Source organism: Vigna unguiculata, chromosome 4 (assembly GCF_004118075.2).
Source record: "Vigna unguiculata cultivar IT97K-499-35 chromosome 4, ASM411807v1, whole genome shotgun sequence".
Taxonomy (NCBI): domain Eukaryota; kingdom Viridiplantae; phylum Streptophyta; class Magnoliopsida; order Fabales; family Fabaceae; genus Vigna; species Vigna unguiculata.
In genome coordinates this window covers 6,796,088-6,819,222 of record NC_040282.1, presented here as the reverse complement: position 1 = coordinate 6,819,222, position 23,135 = coordinate 6,796,088, and the positions used below count along the sequence as shown (strand labels likewise).

General features: G+C 30.6%; 1 protein-coding gene across 3 annotated transcripts; it reads right to left on the bottom strand.

Moving 5' to 3' along the window:
• Positions 1-754: 754 nt before the first annotated feature.
• Positions 755-7,107, bottom strand: LOC114182182 (probable tRNA (guanine(26)-N(2))-dimethyltransferase 2). Of its 3 annotated transcripts, none has more exons than XM_028068982.1 (13): positions 6,910-7,107; positions 6,724-6,827; positions 5,986-6,333; positions 5,730-5,817; positions 5,403-5,524; positions 5,176-5,315; positions 5,014-5,086; positions 3,694-3,782; positions 3,464-3,569; positions 2,434-2,646; positions 2,136-2,330; positions 1,826-1,903; positions 755-1,340 (listed from the first exon to the last, which is right to left on the bottom strand). In XM_028068982.1, the coding sequence occupies exons 2-13, from the start codon at positions 6,817-6,819 to the stop codon at positions 1,107-1,109; spliced, it is 1,782 nt and encodes a 593-aa protein (XP_027924783.1). In that variant the 5' UTR covers positions 6,820-6,827; positions 6,910-7,107; the 3' UTR covers positions 755-1,106. The 3 variants fall into 3 exon arrangements, with proteins under 3 accessions (XP_027924783.1, XP_027924782.1, XP_027924781.1); XM_028068981.1 differs by having other exon boundaries at positions 755-1,007; positions 1,145-1,340; positions 6,724-7,103; XM_028068980.1 differs by having other exon boundaries at positions 6,724-7,102.
• Between the last annotated feature and the right edge of the window lie 16,028 nt (positions 7,108-23,135).

Below are 23,135 nucleotides of genomic sequence, written 5' to 3'. Positions count from 1 at the left end.
AATATTTATAATCTTATAAGAAATGGAATATAAGTTTTTCTATTTGCCAAAAAAATAAGTTTTTTTGTTGATTTAAATTTTCACCTAACTTTAAATAATGATATGCTAATTTATTTTTTAATATAACATTAAAAAATATACATTTTGCTGTTATCAATTCAACATCAATTCCATTATAATCTAATTTGATTTTAACAATACTAATGTTTAGCTATTTTCAAATATATTTATGAGCATTACAGGAAAATATTTTTAATTTTTCACATCCATTTTAAAGAGAATATTAATTACAGAACATTTTAACTTAACACCGATAATTTTTCAGGTAACAATGTTTTGTAGACTCAAATCAAAATGTTGACAATTGAAACCCTATATGGTCCTCAATTAAAATAGCAGTACAATCCCCACCATTTAAAACCAACCATTCTTAATAAAACTTCAATATGAAGATTGTACATTTACATCACACTTCATGAATCTCAACAATCTTAGATACCAATAATTAATTCTTGAAAAAAACTATATAATAAATAAAATCGGCTCAATGCACATGGATTGCACCTATTCAGTGACTATTATATTTAAAAAAATATTATAATAACTACCAAACATTTTGAACATCCTTCAAGAACCTGCATACATTAAGTGTCATTACTTTTACACATGAAGGACACAGAAATATCTAGAGGACTTCAACAGCTTTTATACAAGAGATGAAGACAGAGAATAAGTAGATCTAAACACGAAAGGCAATTTTTTAATTTCCTTTTTTATTTTGCTTTTTGCTCAAAGATTGAAACTTCAACTATAAGAAACAACAAATACATAGTCACTAGGAATAAATAATCCACACAGTACAATTTCCATAATAATCCCAAAAGCAAAAAAAAAAATGACAAATTCTAACATCTAATTTGATGCAAGGTGCCTTAATCTTCCCTCAGCATTTTGCATACTTGTTAATTGAGAAACAAGGCACATTATCTACTTTTACTCTTTTACCTCTGCAAAATTTAGTGAAGACAAATGGATTTCTTTAGTAACCATAAATTTAGAACTCCATGACCTCTAGATTGATGAAAATAATTTCAAAACTTTTTGAGCTAAGATGTGACAGTATCTTCAGTCCTTGGCTTCTTACTTTTTGGTTCTTCGTTGTCTTCCTGATTGAGAGCTCCATTGATAGCTTCAGGACCCAAAAGAGAGACATGCTTGCTAGTAATTTGACGACCTGCCCTCAGTTTTGGACCCCAGTGTCTTTCAGGATTTGGAAGAAAGCGTGCAACTTTCTTAGCTTGAGCCTTGCTGAGAGATGATACAGCACGAGAAAAATTGGCCTGAAAAGGACAGACAAGAAAAGTTTTAGTCACCACACTACACCTGATCATAGTCCAACCAAACCATATGCCAAATACGAACCATGACCAATGTCTAAGTTCATGGAAATTCACCACATGGCCCAAAAGTCTTGCTATACAATAATTAAATAACAACGATATAAGTTACATTACACATTTCCCATGTCTTACTAGTCTCATGGTTTTGACTAAAATATGTTTAGTAACTTATTGGAAGATGTTTGTGGTGCTTAGTGCTTCATAATACCAAGTTTGGCCAAACAAAGTTTTGTAAAAACATAAGCTTTCTACAACCTCTAACTCACCCACCACAAATCTGTGCACACATCTTAGTTTAGATAAAATCCTCCTCCATGACTTGCTTGAATTAGCCACCAAATAGCACATAATAAAAATGTTGGGAAAAGGAGAAGGGTAATAACCCTACATCTTGCACGAGACCAAATCTTTAATGATTAACATACCTGTAGAACTGGTTCCTTTGCAAGTATGATGCTGCCTGGTTGATCTGCTGGCTGAGGCTTCACTGGATGATTTTTTACCTGAAGGGAGAGATAACCAATGAACAATGAGTAAAAATCCAAATCATTTCTTTATAAATTTTCCCAGCAAACCCAGGCAAAATAAATAAGTTCTACTCGTAGCGTCTTTAAATGGGGCAATGTGTTTATTTTGGAGCGTTTTATATACATGTCAGAAAAATTCGATTCTGCAGCAAAACAGACTCAACATGTAAATGAAAAGAAAAGGTTTTAAGCATGTGTGATCACTTACCCAGCAACGCATAATATCCCAAATAACATCCATGGGTGCATCTGATTTGAGCCCCAATGGATTAACATGAGTTCCAGATATACGATAGCCTGCATTGATCACTGCGGAACGGAAGATAATTGCCGATGGAGAAGTGCATTTGAGAGTTGCGCAGAGGTTGTGCAGACTCAAAAAGAGGGGAACATCAGGCAATTCCTGCAAAGAATATAATCTTAATATTAGAGTTTACAAGATTTGGGCAATCTAATTGTAACGTAAAATGTCAGTGCATGTGTCTTAAATGAACATGGAAACACACCTCTGATATTGTAGTCAACACAGCTGAAATGCGATCGTAAGCTGGATATCTGTCTTTCATAGATTTCACATCTGCTAGAATAGCAGCCACCCATTCTTGGTCATGGATAGGAGCAGACCATATAGGACCACCCATATTGAATTTTTTTCCACAGTCAGTGCATTCTTGAGGAACAACAGGACCAAAACCAGGCAAATATCTAACGCTGGTGTTCTGAAAAGGTAAAATGAAAATAAGTTCCTCCCCTCAACACGTCATGATTTTTATAGTAAATGGAAATAAGGCAATGGATTTAAAAAGCCTTGAAAGAAACAAGTAGTATAACATGCCTGCCCTTTTGGTCTATGTGTAATTTCTTTAGTAAAAGGGTGTCCAATTGTAAGAACTTTATATAGATTAAATATGATTTTCCAAATATGCAAGGTGTAATTAGTGCTAACCTTGTGTATTTCTCTATTTGGTTCCTTAGTGTAGTTTTAATTCTTTGTTGCGCATTGTAATCCAGGCAAACTTCACCAGCACTAAACTCAGTATATGACATTAAATATACGAACTGAATGGTAAAAGTAACACTTCCAGACGTCATAATAGAATTGATTATCCACCACAACTCCATATTACATTTTATACTACAAATAACTATTAAAAGTTATGTAAATTGAGATGAGCTAAATGCCCCCTAAAAGTCTAGTTTTAACTTTTACAATTTTTATCTTGTTACTCTTGTTCATCCCTAGCACAAAAGATGGACAGACGAATAAAACATATGAATCCTGCTTTACCAGAGTGAGTAACTCACTTTAGAGTGTAATGTAAATAATATCAGGTCATTGATGAGAAAAATAAAATTTATAATTAGATGCATATTTTAAAAAAATAATTACATGTACATAACAAATCATACAAATGTCAAGAACAGCTTACTAAAATGACAGCAGGTCTAGATGTACAAAGAGGTTAGAAAATAGTGAATCAGAATGTATTAATGTGACAAAATAATGACAATAACAGACTAGAACAGGGTACACACCTTGGAAATGGTCCTTCCAATGGGCTGCAGGTGGAAAGAATCACAACCAGTGCACTGATAAACATATGAAAGCTTTAGGGGAGTGTTTTTCATAGCACTGGCAGAACTGCAACCAAGTATTTCCTCTTTCAGTCATGGTAAAAGAAAATTATATTTTATGTCACAATCATTAATTTGCAGACACTAACAATATTTACTGAAGGACATGATATTAAAAGGAGAGAACTTACGTATATATGCGAACAAAAACACGTAGATAAAAGTCCATCTGCACGGATAGCACAGGAACGATATACCTCTTGTACCGATTAGCATGACTCTGCAATTGGTAAGAAAGCATCACACGTAAACTTTCAAAATATAGATAGTTACTAAACTGATTCAAACTTTAGCACAATATTTTCGTCTTTCATGACTGATTGGCTATTTAACATCAATCTAGGCATCCAAATAACAGGAGGATACAAATTTAAGTATTAACAAACCCTCAAGATGTTAGGGTATATCATTATGTATTCAGGAAGTCAATGACTCTTGCTTTTACATTGCATAGAAATATTTAGCCAACTACTCGCATAATTGTTTGTCTGATTTAAATTAATATTGCTTCCAGTTTTCTTATTTACATTTCATCGGGCCATCAAATTGCTAAAGAATATAGCCTTATCCCCTGTTGTTATTCCTCTATTGGATTAATTTACTTGGCCTTATTGGTGGAGCAAATCCATAGTTCCATCACCAACATGACTAAGGGACTGCACAAATACTCTCAATCAAGCAAATTCGTAGTTAATAATTCCCATATCTAACATAGGCCTCAGGAATAAGATAGTTTATGATTCAATCAAATGGATATAATAATTTTAATGCATGCAAACAATAATTTTCAAATATGATGCACCAATTCAATATATAGGTTTTATTCTACCTATTAAAGTATCCTACCCATACTGTACCTGTTTCTTTAAGGAATTTTCAATTCCCTGTACTAGTGTCATGCCAAACCTGTATCACATTTTGTATGCGTACCTATCTTGGGGTACAATTATACAACTAGAAAGCTGCAAAGTGTATAGAACATAAAAATTTCTCCTATATGTTACTACATATTAGAAAGCATACTATAGACATGAACCGTTTGAATTGTATTTTATCATGACATCTTCTCGAAATATTACTATTCATACACAATGATTATTGGGGACATTTGTTTTGGTTTGTCGATAAAATGTCATAAATATATTAACAAAAAGGCTAGTTGTAATTTTCTGGAATTTTTTTCTAAGGTTCGTAAGATGAAGTACCAGAACAGAAAATCAGAACCAAAAAGAAAATACAACAGTTACAGCATCATTTATTACAAATAGAAAAGGAGCTTCTATGCTCGCCATTTCTGACATTTTCTCAAATGCTACCAGATGACTTCCTTTCGATGACTGTACAAGTAGCTAGCTACTAAAAAACAGTTAACCCAAACAATCCCCAAATAATAGTACGATTTTATATTGATGAGACAATCATATATCTATTGTCCTTGAAAGTATATATACCTCAATGCAAGCCAGCACAATCCTCAAAGCCATTTCATGGCAATATTTTCCTCTCAATGGGTATGATCCATATCTAGTGTGAATAGCAATTGTTAGATGTTCAGTCCACCAATCAAACAAATGCCAAAGAAAGTTTAGAGCCAATAAGAGTAATAACATTACTTTGAATAGCAGACCTCCCCATTCCCCCCACAGAGCACAGCCATGTCTGTTGCAGTACACATCAGCATACCTCCATCAACAACAGATTGGACTGCTGAATCCAGAAACACAGAAGGTGAACCATAAGGATCAAGATCAACCTGAAAAAAACAGCACACATAAAGGTCATGAAAAGCACACTTCCTCAGAAAGGTTAACACAAGTACATAACCGTAGCATCCACTTACAACATCAAATTCTTTAGGGTGGGTTAGCATATATACACGAGCATCTGCAAGATGAGACTCAACTTTTGAAACTGCAACTGAACCATTGAATTTGATGTTTCTTCTACAAGCATCAACAGAAGCTGCCAAATGCAAAAGAAAAAAAAAAAAAACTTCTAGTAAGCATTGCTTAAGCTGAAAAATCAAAGTGCACACTAATCTCAAAAAAGATAATATCAATTGTAAATACCCAATGAGCAGACAAACCATAAAAAGGCAGAACTTTCAATGTCTAAAACCATATAATAAAATTCAAGGACAATATAAACTTAAAAAATCATGAAGCACCTTGATCGTTGTCCACAGCAACAACCTGACCAATTCCATCCACTTCGCGGGCATATCTGAGAGACCTTAGCCCAGATGCAGACAAAGCCTGTATGCCGGCAAGAGAACAGTTATATTATACACATGATACTTGGTCTGGATTTGAATTTCAGTGAAAAATATTTAAATTAAATCAATATTGAATAGACAATAATCATGGTGTCAAAATGACGTCAAAGAGTTCCTATATAAATGAAATCTAGCAACTACACAAAACCTCAAGAACTCTCGGGGGCTTCAGTTCCCTCCGTCCTTTTCCTTCTGAAGGATTGATTTGCCCTTCTGTAGTGCTACATTCTTCAGTGACCTTCACCGAATCTTCTTCCATAGTGCTGCAAGGTTCTTCTGGAGATATCTCTTCCTCTATTTTGCATTCCCCATTAGATTTATGATCTTCTGGTGGAGTTGTGTCAGGTTCCTCCTCCTTAACCAATTCAGAAGGTTCACTATTTTCAGGTACTTTTGGAGCCCCTTTTGTTTTCTTGTACAAATGTGCCTCGTGCTCTTGCTTCCTTTTCGATATAAATGTTCTCAAAACAGCTACTGATATATCCCTGTTATTAACCTAATAATTATAAAGAAGGAAGAAAGGTCAGTCTATACTGAACTAATATTGAATTCATCAGTTCACCCCTAGAAGAAAAGGTTAATAAGCAGAGGAATCACATGTAAACATAACAAAAGAGAATGAATAATGACTTGCTCATAAAATCATACTAGTAACCATCTTAATAACCTAACCAATAACCGTCATCTCAAATAAATTGGAGAGGTTCTAACATCATCCAATTCTTCAACTTTCAACATTTGCCTATCATGAAACATACAAAAGATGTATCTGATGACAGAGGGGAAACTACAAATTTGAAGTGGGGTTTTCAGCACAAGCAATATTTCAAAGCCAAACCCCAAAAAAAAAAAAAAATTATATAAATAAAAAGGCACGCTTCATCACCTGAGTTTTGTTATAGAAGACTTCATTTTTTGCGTGCATGAGAATCTCAGCTTCTCCCTCCTTGATGATTTTGTAATCATTGAGATCTGAAGACATTGTCGTTCCTATATCATGCAAAAACAAATTCAGGGTGTGTTCTTTCTCCTCTGCTCGTTCTACGGTTTTGGAGCAGAAAAAAGACCAAACCTTGAAAAGAGAAAGTGGGTTTGTTCCGATTCTAGTTGCTGTAACAAGCTTCAATTGCAGTTTTAGAACGTGGGACTGGGTAACCAACATAGCAAGGGTTTATATACATGGCTTTCAATTGGAATAACTGAAAACCCTATTGCGAGATTTTCAATTTTTCTTAGCCAAAGGCGAAACAGTTTTTTTTTTTCTTCTTAAACCCTAACTGCATCCCAATAAATGCCTCGTGGGGTCAAAGTCAAAAAAATTACCAAAGTCGTAAATTACAGAAGCGAGTCAATATTATAACATTCTAATATAAATTATCGGTAACATCTTTATTATACGCATATTTTAAATATTTAAAAATAATAATTAAAAGAGTAATATTAAAAAAGCATAAAGGATATATAGTTATATATAATATAGATATAATTATAAATAAAACAAAATTTACTAATCAAAATAAAAAATATTGTAAATAATATTATGAGTAATTATCTAAATTTGAAAAATAATTACCAAAATAATAAAAGTGATTTATTATGTAATTATTTAAATTTAAAAAAGTAGTTATTAAAATGATAAGATTGGAAAAGTAAAAAAGATAAAAAAATATATTTCTTTTATTTGAATTTAAAATGATAAAATTAAAAAGTAGAAAAAAGATACTCAAAAGGAATATCTTTTTTATTTATATTAGCATAATCACGATCACTACTAGGAATGTCAAAAAAGTCCGTACCCGCGGGTATCCGCGGATAAAACCCGTAACGAGTAGGACATGGATATTAAAAATGGATACCCGTTATCCGTGGGTATAGGTATTTTTGATACCCGTATGTTAACGAGGTGGGTACGGATATCATAGTATCTGTACCCGTGGATCCTCGTACCCGCTAAACTTTAATTCACAAAAAGTACCCTCATATATATATATATATATATATATATATATATATATTAGTAAAAAACATTTTAGTCAAATTTTTTCTAAGTTGCACATCTTATCTTCTGTCTTTATTCTTCAAATTTCAAGTATTGGTACGTTATCTTCTTCCAAGTACACGCATTGACATTCTTCTCTTTCCTTTATTTGATATTTGAAATTGGGCATATACATCAAATCCTAGATAAATAATGACGTTTATGGTATGCTTGTTGTCAGATGATGAAATCAAAATAAGAATACTTGACACGTGGCAATTGAGGTTTATTATTTGTTTATTTTGATGGACTTTTTGATCAAGACACTAATTAAAGAATTTTAATTGTGTTGAATGTCATTTTATATTTACTTTTATAATTATTTGTACTTGTGTGAACTTGAGTTTATTTGAACTTTATTTAAAATTTATGACATTGATATATTTTATTTTATTTTATTTTATTTGAATTTATGATTAAATATTTGTTTTTTAAATAATTTTGTAAATACCCGCGTGTACCCGTGGATGCCTGCGGATATGAAAAAAATAGGCGGATACCCGCATAATGGATACCCGACGGATATGGATACGGGTACGGGGCATATATTTATCTAGCTGGTAGGGTACGGGAGAGTTACTACCTGTACCTTACCCACCTCGTTGACATCCCTAATCACTACCGCATATGTGTGTAGTCACTTTTTAAGTATATATGATATATTAAGTGATGATATTATAATATTAATAAATTAATATATATATATATATATATATATATATATATATATATAAAGTAAATTTATATGTATTAAAAATAGGGTTAAATATGTTTTTGGTCTCTTAAGTTTAAGTAAATTTTTGAATTAGTTCTTCTTCAAAATTTTATATTAATTTAGTCCTTCATCTTTAGAAATGCGTGAATTTAGTCATTCTTACAAAATTTTGTTAAGTTTATTTGACATTTTAAACACATTTTATGATAATATTTGAGTTAACATTGAAGCTAAAATGTGTCATGGTGTAAAAAATTCAAATACTATCATTAAATGCGTTGAAATGTCATATAAACTTAACAAAATTTGATTAAAAGAATTAAATTCACGCATTTTTAAAGTTAAAGGACTAAATTGATCAAACATTTTGAAAAGAGACTAATTCCAAATTTCACTAAAACTTGAGGAACCAAAAACATATTTAACCCTTAAAAATCAAGTGGAATAAACGAGTAAAAATAGATAAAATAACTATTAATGATTGAAGGAGAACGAAAATAACGGTTAAACTAGTTTTATAAAAAAACATGTAAAAATAATTATTCTTCTTTAAATAAATAATTATTGTAAATTAGGAATAAGTAGATGTGTACAAAAAAGAGAAAATCTTCTTTATATATAACTAGTCTAAGCACAAGAGCTATCGTATCGGTGTGTATGCATTTTTTTTAAATATATATGATATTATATTAGTAGATGATGATATTCTAATGATATTAAGTTAATATATAAACCAAATTTATATTTATTAAAACAAAGTGAAAAAAAGATGAAAAAATAATTGTCGATGAATAAGAAAAAAAGAAGAAGATATAAGATAGACAATTTGATAAAGAACATGTAAGAGTAATGGGTTAATGTTTAAAAATTTAACAAAATAATTATGTTGTAAAGGATAAAATTGAAATTATGAAATATAGATACAAAAGATGGAATCATGTTTATAAATTACTAGCGTAAACACACGTGCGAGTGTACACAATTTTTAAATATGAATCATATTATATTAGTAAGTTATCAACAAAATAAATTTATATTTATTAAAAATAAAGTGAAATGAATGAAAAAAAGATGAAAAAAATAATTGTTGAATAGGAAAAAAAAGAGAAAGAAGATAGACAGTTGTATAGAAGACATGTAAAAATACAGTTGTATAGAAGACATATAAAAATAACTGTCAATTTTTAAAATTTAATAAATAATTATATAAAAAGGGTAAAATTGAAATTATGAAATGTGAACAAAAAAAAGACAATCATCTTTATATATGATTATAGATTATAGATATATAATTATAGATTATAGATAATAAAATAGTAATATATATATATATAAAAGAAAATTTGGTGTCATTTTTTTTCACTTTTACTTTTTAAATTACTGTTTTATTTAAATTTAACTAATTTTTTAAATTTAAGTATTTTTTTTTTAAATTTAACTACTTTTTAAAATTAAATAAATAAAAATAAAAATTCATTTACTAAATAAATAAAAATCAATTGTAAAACAAATAAAAATATTTATAGTTAAATTGTAAAAGTTAGTTATATGTTTTTATAATTAGAATTTTATTATTTTTTGTTACAAAAAGGTGAACATACGTGTGTGCATGTAATAGTCTATTACATCTATTACATATTAAGAAAAGAAGATACCACAAAAATTACTACATTACTCATTTGTTTTTATTGACACATGTCAAAAAAATTAGTTTTTTCGTCATTTTAAAACTCTGGTACAAAAGGACCCGGGTTCAAATCCTACAAAAGTCAATTTGTTTTTATTTTTTCATTTATTTATGATTTCAGCTATAATATTAATTATAAATAATATTATTATTTGTAATATTTTTATAAGTATTAGTATTTCTAATTATTAATAATATTATTATTATAAATATTATTTATAGTGATAGTAGTAAATTATAACAAATATTAATATTATTATTATAATAATAATTGTTATTATTATTATATTTCACTATTATATATTATTACTATTAGTATTATTAACATTATTAGTGGTAAAGTTATTACTCTTATTTGTAATATATAATATTATTATTATTATATATTTTTGTTAGTAATTACGTCTCAATTTTTATTAGGTTATGATAAATTATTTTTTTGTCTTAAACTTAAAAAAAAAGGTATATTGATAAATATATGATTAGTTTAATGTCATTGTTGATGTTCATACCCATTCAAATTTGAAGGATTTGTCCACCATTATTGAATTATGTCAATCTTTGATAAAAACAAACAAATTAAAGATATTTTACTTGATTGATTGTCTAATTCATTTTATTTAACTCTTAATGTTTCATTTTCTACAACGAAGATTATCAAAACAAAATTTGGAATAAGATGAAAGATGAATTTCTTGAACACAATATGGTTATTTACATTCAAAAAGGAATAAATGGAGAATTTTATTCTGAAAAAATTATTGATGAGTTCAAAATTTTTTACTATAAATTATTTTGGCTCCTCCAAAATTATTGGTCAAGATCCGTCACGGGTTATTATTATTAACTATAATTAATAATCATTATTACTATCAACTATAAATATTATTATCATTATTATTAATTATAATTATTTTTATTATTATATTACTATTATTATTATTATTAATAAGAACTATAATTATTATAATAGTTATTATTATTATTGTTGTTTTTATTATTATTGTTAGATACACATCTTACTTTTACTTATTATGTAGGAATCATGTTTCGTTTACTTGTCATTTTTATTTGTTTTGTTGTTCCTTTATCTTTCAATTTGAACAATTATTTCAATTTAAAAAAAAAATTGATACTAAAATTAGTAAAATAATAAAATTGAAAAATAATTCTTTTATTATAAATAATTATTTAAATTTAAAATTTAATAATTAAGAGGATAAAATTGATAAAATAAAAAAGACATCAAAGATGTTTATCTCTTTATATATTAATTGTATTAATATTAATATTATTATTAGTAGTAGTAGTATTAGTATTATTTTTTTTATCACTACACGATATTATTATTATTATTATAACTAGACACATATTTTACTTTTATTTACTACGGGATCATATTTTAATTACTTATTTTTTGTATTTGTTTTGTTATTCATTTTATCTCTATATCTTGGTATTTCTTGAATTGAAAAAAATAGTTACTAAAATTAGTAGAATGATAAAAGTGAAAAATAATTTTTTATTATGAATAATTATTTAAATTTAATAAATAATAATTAAGAGGATAAAATTGTAAAAACAAAAAAAGGATATAAAAAATGTGTAACTCTTTATATATTTAGTTAGTGAATTATTATTATTATTACTATTATTATTATTATCACTATGGGATATTATTATAATGGTATTATTATCACTACGAGATATTATTATTATTATAATTACACACACATCTTAATTTTATTTACTATGAGATCATATTTTAATTAGTTGTCCACCTTAATTGTTTTGTTGCTTATGTATATTTTTATATATAATTATAGATTATTAGTATGTCAACATTAGCCTTGGTATTTGCATTGACATTGCATAAAAATTATTATTATTATCATTTGTTTATTATTATTATTATTATTATTATTATTATTATTGTTATTATTGTTATTATTATTATTATTATTATTATTATTATTATTATTATTATTATTATTAGCTCTAATTATAATAATAATAATTATTATTATTGTTAACTATAAATGTTGTTATTAACTATAATTATTATGACCAATATTACTACCAACTATAAATATTATTATTATCATTATTAACTATAATTATTTCTATTATTATATTACTATTATTGTTATTATTACTACTATTATTATTAATTAGAACTATCATTATTATAATAGTTATTATTATTGTTTTTATTATTATGGTTACATACACATTTTACTTTTACTTACTATCTATGAATCATGTTTCAATTACTTTATCCTTTTATTTGTTTTGTTGTTTATTCATCTTTACATTTGAATAATTATTTCAATTCAAAAAAATAGTTACTAAAATTAGTGAAATAATAAAACTGAAAAATAATTTTTTTATTTTAAATAATTATTTAAGTTTAAAATATAACAATTAAGAGGATAAAATTGAAAAAACAAAAGAGGAGACCAAAGTTGTTTATCTCTTTATATATGTAGTTGTATTATTATTATTATTATTAGTAGTAGTATTTTTTTTATCACTACGAGATATTATTTTAGTGTTATTATTATTATTATTATTATTATTGTTATTATTATTATTATTATTATTATTATTATTTTATTATAGTTAAACATACATTTTACATTTATTTCCTACGGGATCATATCTCAATTACTTGCACTTTTTCTTTGTTTTGTTGTTAATTTTATTTTTATATCTGTGTAATTATTTGAATTAAAAATATAGTTGCTAAAATTATTAAAATGATAAAATGGACAAATAATTTTTATTATGAATAATTATTTTAATTTAACAAATAATAATTAAGAGGATAAAATTGTATAAACAAAAGAGGACACAACAAATGTATATCTCTTTACATATGTAGTTATTGTATTATTGTTATTTTATCATTACGATATATTATTATAATGATATTATTATTATTATTATTATTATTATAGTTAGACACATATTTTAAATTAATTTACTACGGGATCGTATTTCAATTACTTGTCATTTTTATTTGTTTTGTTGTTAATGTATATCATTATATATAATTATAGATTATTATAGTTGACATAAGTCTTAGTGTTAACATTAATATTAATATTTATAATATAAATATTATTTTTATTATTATTATTACTATTCATAATTGTGTTATTATTATAAGTGTATTTTTTTTTAATTATAAAAAACTTTGTTATACTAAATACTTTTGCTAAATATAATTTTAATCTTTTAAAATTTTTAAAATTTAAAATTTATATAATATTATTATTATTAGTATTTTTAATGGTTAAATAAATATAATAACAATTATATTATTATTTTAAAAAAATTGAAATAAAAAAATATACGCACAGATCATAGACTATTATAATTATTTCGTAAAATCAATTAATTATATTATATTGTGATATCAATTCTATTTATTATATTTAAAACTGAAATTATTATTGCATCACTTAGATTTACTAATTACTTTAATAACAACATTTACAACAATATAACTTAATTTTCATAATATTTAATTACATAATACTTTCAATATTTTATTATTTTAATATAAGGATGGTAACACGATGCCGCAAAGACAAGTTTCACTATGCCATACTGATCCCCATCAAAAAAATTCATCATCATCCCATACTCAACCCAACGGGTATCAAACTTTTGTCTCATCTCTATGCTCACAGGGTAACAGGTATATACTTGTACTCATATCCATACAAACTTTCTTACTATTTAAATATTAATTAATTAATTAATATAAAATAATAAAAAATTATGACAAATGAAACATAATATTATCAAATATTCAATATTAAGATAAAGTTCAGTTTTAACAAAATATCTTTATATACATATTTTTAATGAAAACAATATAAAGCAGATCTTTAATTCATTATAGAACCAAATCCTAAAGGTGTATGCTCATGTATAAAAATACATTCATGTTGTTCTATCAGAGAAAGGTAAACTACCACAAAGGAAATTTGATCATAATGCCACAGTTCAATGTAAATTCATTTTAATAATGACATTGATAAATCAATTACTTTATCGTTGCTTCGTCATATGCATATATTTATATATGTAGAACTCACATGGATATACATTTCAATGATATTTGTAAGGCTCAATTATCTGCTCTTATTTTTAAGGGTTGCCCTAATTAGTTTGATCTAAAGACTGATTCATAGGGTGCCAAGGCCCCTAAAGTAGCCAAGGTCTCTCATTCTGCACTCAATTACCAAAATCAGTGCTCTCACTCTTCCCTTCTTTCTCCACAAAAGCTCTGCTAGGGTTTGGGTCTTACCCTTCTTTGCGTTAACTCAACTCCATTCTTATCCATGTAAGTTGATTCTCCACCGTACCTTTTTCATTCTCATCTTTGTCATCATGATTCTAACTAGGGTTCACCATGGTAACCCATTTTGAATCCATTCCACTATTTTACAAATCGTGAATCTGCTCCGTGGTCGATAGTACTCACTTGCTTGGGTGTCGGAATATTCTGCTAGCTTTTTTCAGGTAAGAGAAGCTAAGGTTTATGTATTTAAAGTTATTTTTCCGATTTTTGGTCTGTTTGTATGGCTGTGATGCTTGAATGAGGCTGTAGGTCGAATAAAAATGTATGGTGTGCGAGTATGTTTGATTGATGTGACGCTACTCTTTTTCTACATTGCACACTTTTCGTAAAATGAATATTCCTACTGCGTTAACCGTTGGATCAAGCTGAAATTTTAACATCTTATCCTTAACACAAAATTCTTGACTTTGACCGGTCGGATCTTTAATTGGAGCTCTGTAGTGAGAGAAGTTTTTATCGCAAGGTCACTGTAGTTTGGTTGTTGACAACACTGCGCACTTTTCGTAAAATAAAAGTTACTACTTCTTTAACCGTTGGATCGAGCTAATATTTTAACAGTTGATCCTTAACACATAGTTTTTGACTTTGACCGGTCCGATCTCTGTAGGAGAGAAGTTTTTATTGCAAGATCACTGTAGTTTGGTTGATGACAACATTGACCTTTGTTGCTTGTTTGGTGTACAATTTTCTTTATAGTTATTCAATTAAGTTGGTTCTTGTTTCATTTGGTTCTTGATTTAATCATATTTAATTTGAATATAAATACAAAAATTTCCTGAGCTTTACACAAGCTGCAGTTTTATTTCTAAAATCCCAAAATCGTTTGCATAATGTGATGTTAAGTTGGATTGCTATGTTAAAGCATGAGATGAGTGAATATGCATGAGTAAAGATGGTTTATGGGTAGTGAATGATGAGTTTGGCATGATCTTGGTATGGAATATACATGAATGGTTGGTTATATATGTGGTCATGAATTTGGTATGAATGAGAAAATCTATAGTCTGCGATGAATGAGTTTAACATGATTTGGATATGCTACATGTATGGCTGGTTCCATGGTTTGAGAATGATGAGTTGGTATGTATTTGACATGGAATAAGAGTGAGGGTTGGTTATAAAGGTTGGCATGAGACTTATATGCATGACAAGTATTAATTGGTTTATGGAATATGAATCGTATGTGGTTAGGACGTAATTCCATGAGCCTCTAGGTGAGACTTCATGGTGGTGCCTCAGTTGGTCGGGACGTAATTTCATGACCTTGTTAGTGGGAGTTAGGGATGTCAACGGGGCGGGTAGGGTACGGGTAGTAGCTCCCACGTACCCTACCCGCTGGATAAATATCTGCCCCGTACCCGTATCCATATCCGTTGGGTATCCATTTTGCGGGTATCCACCTATTTTTTTCATATCCACGGGTATCCACGGGTACCCGCGGATATTTATAAAATTATTTAAAAAACAAATATTTAATCATAAATTCAAATAAAATAAAATAAAATACATCACTGTCATAAATTTTAAATAAAGTTCAAATAAACTCAAGTTGATACAAGTCCAAATAATTGTAAAAGTAGATATAAAATGACGTTCAACACAATGAAAATTCTTTAATTAGTGCTTTGATCAACAAACTCACTTTCTCTGATTAGTTCCTGAAAAATAAACAAAATAAGAAAATAATAAACCTCAATTGTCACATGACAAGTATTCTTATTTTGATTCCATCATTTGACTACAAGCATACCATAAACGTCATTGTCTATATAAGGTTTGATGTATATGCCCAATTTCAAAGAAAAGAAAGAGAAGAATGTCAATGGGTGTAAGTTTAGCGGGTACGGGTATCCACGGGTACAGATACTATGATACCCGTACCCGCCCCGTTAACATGCGAGTATCAGAAATACCCGTACCCGCGGGTAGCGGGTATCCATTTTTAATATCCATTTTCTATCCGTTGCGGGTTTTATCCGTGAATACCCGCGGGTACGAATTTTTTTGACATCCCTAGTGGGAGTTCATGGTGGTGCTCTATCTATATAATTTGGTTAGGATTCAAGATAAGGTTACATCTTAACACTCTAAGGAGTTAGTTAGTCTCACCTAGAGGGGACTAACTCTTGTGGTGAGAGTAGCAGAAGGCCTGAAATTCATTAAGGGCTAACCTCGTGTGTGGGGGTTGAGACATTGTAACACTTAGCTCGGGGGTGAGCAACTCGGTAGAGCAGGGAAATCCACCACAAGTGCAAGCATCCGCTAAATCCGACTAAATTATATATATTCGGATGAGTCTTGTCTGAGTCTTAGTGTATTGTTTGCAAGTCATAACATGATGGGTTGACATATGTATCTTGAACTATGAAATTGTATGTAACTGCATGATAAACTATTTTTTGGCTCTAGCTTACCCTTCTGTTGTTTGTTGTATGTTTGGAATGTGTGGTTTTCTCTTTTTGCGATGATCATCAATTTATTGATGTGAGCAGATGCGAGGAACACCCGTGGTCAACAGGGAGGTGATGGTTCCGCTGCGTAGCTCACCTGGGCTGAATTCTACTATTTTGGGCTTTCTGATAGGGCTATGGCCCATGTACTATTTTGGTTAAAATACCTTTTTGGTCCTAATTTTCGTCAAATTTTTTCAAATAGGTCCCAATTTTTGCGGGGTGCTCAAATAGGTCCTAATTTTTGTCAATTTGATTCAATTAGGTCCTAATTGGGTAACGCCGTTTAAATTGATAACGTTTCATTGTACAGTTGGCTTTTCTTTGCTATGTGTCCAAATACTAATCCTACATGTCAATGTTTCTTTACAATGAGGTGGTTAATTAGTGGGTTAAACACATTACGTTTTTAATTAAATACAAATAATGAAAATTTAAAAAATAAAGTGTTAGGGTTTATAAAAAGTCGAAGAAGCCATCTCATGTGTGAACTTGGTCATGCTTGGAACGTTGAAGCTTTGTTGCAGTTATGTCTCGGACCCAATCATCTTCTTCATATTGTAATAACTGTGTGCAGCGTAGTGTTCCCTCTTCTCGCACCCAAGCTTTAAGACCCATTTGTGATTGTGAGGAAGCTGTAGTTCTAAGGACAACAAGAACTCCGAGAAATGTGGGTAAAAAGTTCTCGGGTTGTGCTAATTACAAGGTAAGATTGATTTAATTGCTATTGTTCTGGGTATGTCCGATTTAATGAATCTTTTATGTATTTTCTGTTCATCAATAGCGCTAGAGTGAAGGTGGTGGTGTTTGCTGCAATTTTTTCAAATGGTGGTATGAAGACGTTGATGAAGAAAAAGAAGTTATTATTGTGAACCATAACATGAAGATAGAAGATCTCAAGAATGTAGTTAAGGCTCTGAAGAAATGGTTTAATGTATTAGCAATAGTGGTTTGTATTGTTGGGTTGATAAATGTGGTGATGTTGGCGTTGATGTTGAAAAATTGACAGAAAAGGGTTGTAATTGTGAAGCTAATGATGTACGAACTTTCCAAAATTATGAATGAATTAAGTTATTTATATTCAATCAGGTCCTTACTTTTGTTAGTTATGTTCAATTAGGTCCCTACTTTTGTTATTTATGTTCAAATAGGTCCCAAAATTTAAAAATGATGTTTAATTAGATTCTATACTGGATAAACTTTTCCTATTTAATAATGTTCTCAATAGATCAAATGGCATTGTAACTAGTATAATAATGTCAATAATAATAAAATTTTAATTGACAAATAACCAAAATCCTCATAATTCAGATTAAACAAGTTGTTCTTCTTCACCATAATTCTGATTTATCCAACTTACAAAATGAAAAAGTCTGTGATCGAAATGATCCAAAAATGGCTAATCAAATGTACAAAATAACAGCCATGAAAGTACAAACTTAAAGACCATATTACATGTACAGTAAAAGCTAGCTTAAACTGGGTTTTCAAACTGTACAATTGGTGGTTCTTGAGATGGCTGGGTTGGTTGTGGAGGAGCATCAGTTGGCTGTGAGGACTGTACTTGTGTAGGCAGTTATGGGCAATGTCTTCTATTGTGCCCCAGTTCACGGCAAACTCTGTATCTTTTTCTATGGCCACCTTTTCGTAATTGTGTGTCATCTTTCCTCAACTCCCATTATTCCAGCCTTCTCTTTTTCTTGGGTTGCCCAGGCATAATCCTTTTATGTGGAGGCATGACATCTGGGAAATCAGTGATGGGCCACATGTTTTGTCCATTGATAGGGTAGATAATGGAGTTGTACATCTCTTCAAAACTTGATTTCCTGAAACATAGGGTGATATAATCTTCTGCATTCAAGTTCAAGAACCTGATGGCAGCATGGTGTGTCACAGTTGCTGTCTTCCACATTAAGTTCTTCAACTTTTGACCAGCAAAGCGTTTTCTGAAATTTGAGCACAGATGCCTCATACACAATCGTTGCTCTGCACCAAGTAATAACTTCTGAATTGCAGGCAACATACCCTGTTTCACAGCAAAAATATGCAATAAAATGGATACAATAGATGGCTAAAAAATGCTAAATGTGAATAAAAATAATTCCATGAACAAATGCATACTTTTTGTTGATTTGACATTGTTAACTCTTAGGCAAGTGTACCAATTCGTTACAAGTAGTAAAAATGGAAGTCCAAGTATCGTTTTCCCAAGGGATTTGTGTTGTTTGTCTAAGTGTGATTATTTACTAATTTTAGCAATAATGTAAACATAAAAGATTGGTTTAATTTAAGAACAACATGCAAAATTAATAAACACTAAAGTTATAAAAGAATTTAAGAAACACTTCATCAAGGTTGGATTTCATGAACCATACTAACGCAATATTTTCCTACACAATTTCTCTATCGTGCTCAAACATCCTCATCATAAGCTTACTAACCCCTAATTCCTTAGAAGTAAGTTCTAAGTCAAATATGTCAAAATATTAATTCCTTAACTATTTTAACACATGACTTGTGTTAAGATTTGATGTATAGAATGACCTAGAGATTACGTCTATTCCTAGAACCCAATCTCATGGTTGTTCTATCCAAGGTTAAGTTTCAATTCATTTTCCAATAATTAGATACAACCAAATAGCAAAGATTTTCATCAAGCACATTTATAATTGAGATAAAACATATGAACAACGAAAGAGATTACATTGCATAGGAAAATTACAAAGAGTATAGGTTCATTACATCCAACCCCAATGAAGGAGGAGTTTAGTCACTCCTAAGCATCTAGAACAAAGGATGGATGAATTTGATGGAATGGATGAATTGTTGTGAAGTCTCCTTGCCCTAGAATGGCGCTTTTTTGTCTCTTTTCTGGTTCTCTCGCGTTCCCACACTCCAGCACTCAGTTTCGTGTAACTTTTCGAAACTATAACCACTTCAGAAAACCGTCTTCTCGCTGGGCGAGATGACTTACTCGCTGGGCGACCGGTGATTATTCGTTGGGCGAAAGAGCACACTCGTTGGGCGATTGGTTCATTTCGCTAGGCGACTGGGTCCTGGCAGAATAACCTCACTTCTTCTCCAATCCTTCACTTTCCTATACAATAATCTTAAAGATAACGCAAAATATATCTAACCTAAAAGAACCTAAAAACAACCTAAAACTTCCCACAAAACACATGATTAAGTACAATTAAGAGGTCCAATAAAATAAGAATAATAAGTATTTTTCATACTTATCAGACATAAATGTACATGCCCCACATACTTCAGCTCCTCCTAGATCATCCACTAGGATTTCCAAAAACCATTTCCAAGTCTCTTTGTTCTCTACCTCCACAATGGCGTATGCTAGAGGAAGCATCTGGTCGTTAGCATCCCTCGCCACTGCAGTTAGCAACTCGCCCCCATATTTCCCTTTGAGGAAGCAACCATCTAACCCAATAAAGGGGCGACAAACCACAAAAAGCATCTTTGCATGCTTTGAAACATGTGTAAAACCTACCAAATACCGACTAACCTTACATTTCATCCACTTTAACTTTCACTATGCTACCTGGATTGCATCTCAGAATTTCATATGCATAGTCATGTATTCTTTAAAAATGTTCTTTGAATGACCTTTCCACTTGGTCTGAAGCTAAGGACTTTGCTCTACGAGCCATAGCCACTGAAATACTTGTATTCCACTTCCTCAACCCCTTCTCTCGCACATCCTTAATCTTGAATTTAGGATTTTCAATTAAAGACTTCTCTACCTTCTTACTAAGCCATTTTGCACTCATAATCTTAAGTTTAAACTCCCTAGAACAATTATGCCTATCAACCACTTTTCTTAGTTTCCATGTCTTGCGTAATGGAATATATGCAGCATATGCGGACCATTCACATTTTTCTTGTGCCCCTATACATTTCACCCCACTCTTTCTTTATCATTTTTAACCCATCTTATATTTCTACCAGAATGAACTGCATAAGTTATTATGGCTTGTTGCAAATGTTCCTTATCTATGAAATTTGTGCCCACATCCCACCTATAGTCAGCCATGGAATTTGGCATGATAAATGTCCCAAAAGGACTACAACTGCCCCCTTTATCACCTGAACTTTCATCAACACAACCTTCATCATCACTTTCGTTAAGACTAAGGAGGTCATCTGATTGCCATTCATCTCATGTTGTCTCTCTATCCGAAATTTTATAACTACCATCTTCCTCACTGTCTCTGTATTCCTCTTCCTCACTTTCATTCTCTTTTTCAGTATGTTCCACTTGGTCAGACTCTTGCTCATTATGCACCTCCACACTCCCTTCAAACAAATTGTGATCACCATTGTCCAAACTGATCTGGACATCAACAAGTCCCTCAACCTCATGTTGAACTCCTTCCTCACCCTTCAAGTGAGATTGCACCTCACATTCATTTAAAGCATCACCCCCTATTTGCACTTCAACCCGAACCTCATGAACCTGCTCATGAACCTGCTCATTAACCTCCACATTAACCTCCACATTAACCTCTTCATTAACCTCCTCCTTAACATCCTTGTGAACCTGCTCCTGAACTTCCTTTTGAACCTCCTCCTCAACCTCCTGTACCTCCTCCCGAACCTCTTCATCAACCTTAATATTAACCTCCTCCTGTACCTCCTCATTAACCTCCACAATTATGTGACTGCCCTCCCCACTCTCTAACTCATCCCCACAAAGCAAACCCTGTTGATCCTCTAAATCGTTTTCCACAACTTCTGCTTCAAAAATACCATGCACAACAAACATGTGAACTTGGCCATAGTGTGTGGCAATGTGCATCATATTTATTGCACCTTTGTCATCCTCCAACATATACATGACATTCTCTATTGCATACCATAATTCCTTAACATTAACATACCCCATTTCCCTTATTTCCCCTATCACCTCAAAATAACTTCACCTGTCTAGGTCACAACCCCAAACAGTGGTTTCCCTACCTATGTAATTAATATGACCATATTGTTTAAAAAGTCCACCATGATGGACCATAACTTCGAAACTGTCATCACACATTACACACCAATTTTCAAACAAGTGATATCTGGCAGATACAAAAAAAAAATTGTAAGCAGGGTCCACAAACACATTTAATATGGCATAAAATATTTGAAAGAACACACACAGGGTCCACGAACATAAAAGGGACCACAACTTTCAAACAAACGACACCGACACCGACAAAGCATGCACACAACCCCAATCCACTGACAAAGATGTTCACTAAAATAGGAAAAAGGAGCGGGACACTCTAATGAAAATTAGAATGGCATACAATAGCAGATAATGACAACACAAACGCACAATAAAACAAACAGAACCGCTTTCGAAAATCACACCAACCCAATCGTAAACGAGCAAAAACACAATCGCAAACGAGAAAAAACCAAAAACGAAAGCGAAAGCGCAAACGCAATAGAAAACCTAACCTAGATTCGATATCTGCGATGAATTGATGATGATCCCGTAGCAATTGCACAACCAAAATGAACCAAATTTCCTTTTCTTTCTTTCCCCCAAATTCGAGCACAGGTAACCTAAATTCTCAATTTCCTCAGCACAAACCTAAACACGTTTAACCCCTTTTACTTTTTAATCTGCGTTGCAATTTCTTTTTGTTTTCCTTTCTTTTACCTTTTTTTTTCGTTAAATCCTGTTAATTAAAAATGTAATGTGTTTAACCCCCTAATTAACCACCTGATTATAAAGAAAAACTGCCACTTAGGATTAGTAATTGGACACGTAGCAAAGAAAAGCCAATTATACAGTGAAACGTTATCAATTTAAATGACGTTACCCAATTAGGACCTAATTGAATCAAATTGACAAAAATTAGGACCTATTTGAGCACCCCACGAAAATTGGGACCTATTTGAAAAAAGTTGACGAAAATTGGGACCAAAAAGGTATTTTAACCTACTATTTTTGTCCTTTAGTACCCTAATACTATTGTCAAGTTCTTGTATTTTGTTTAGCCTTGGCATCTTGGTGTGCCTTGG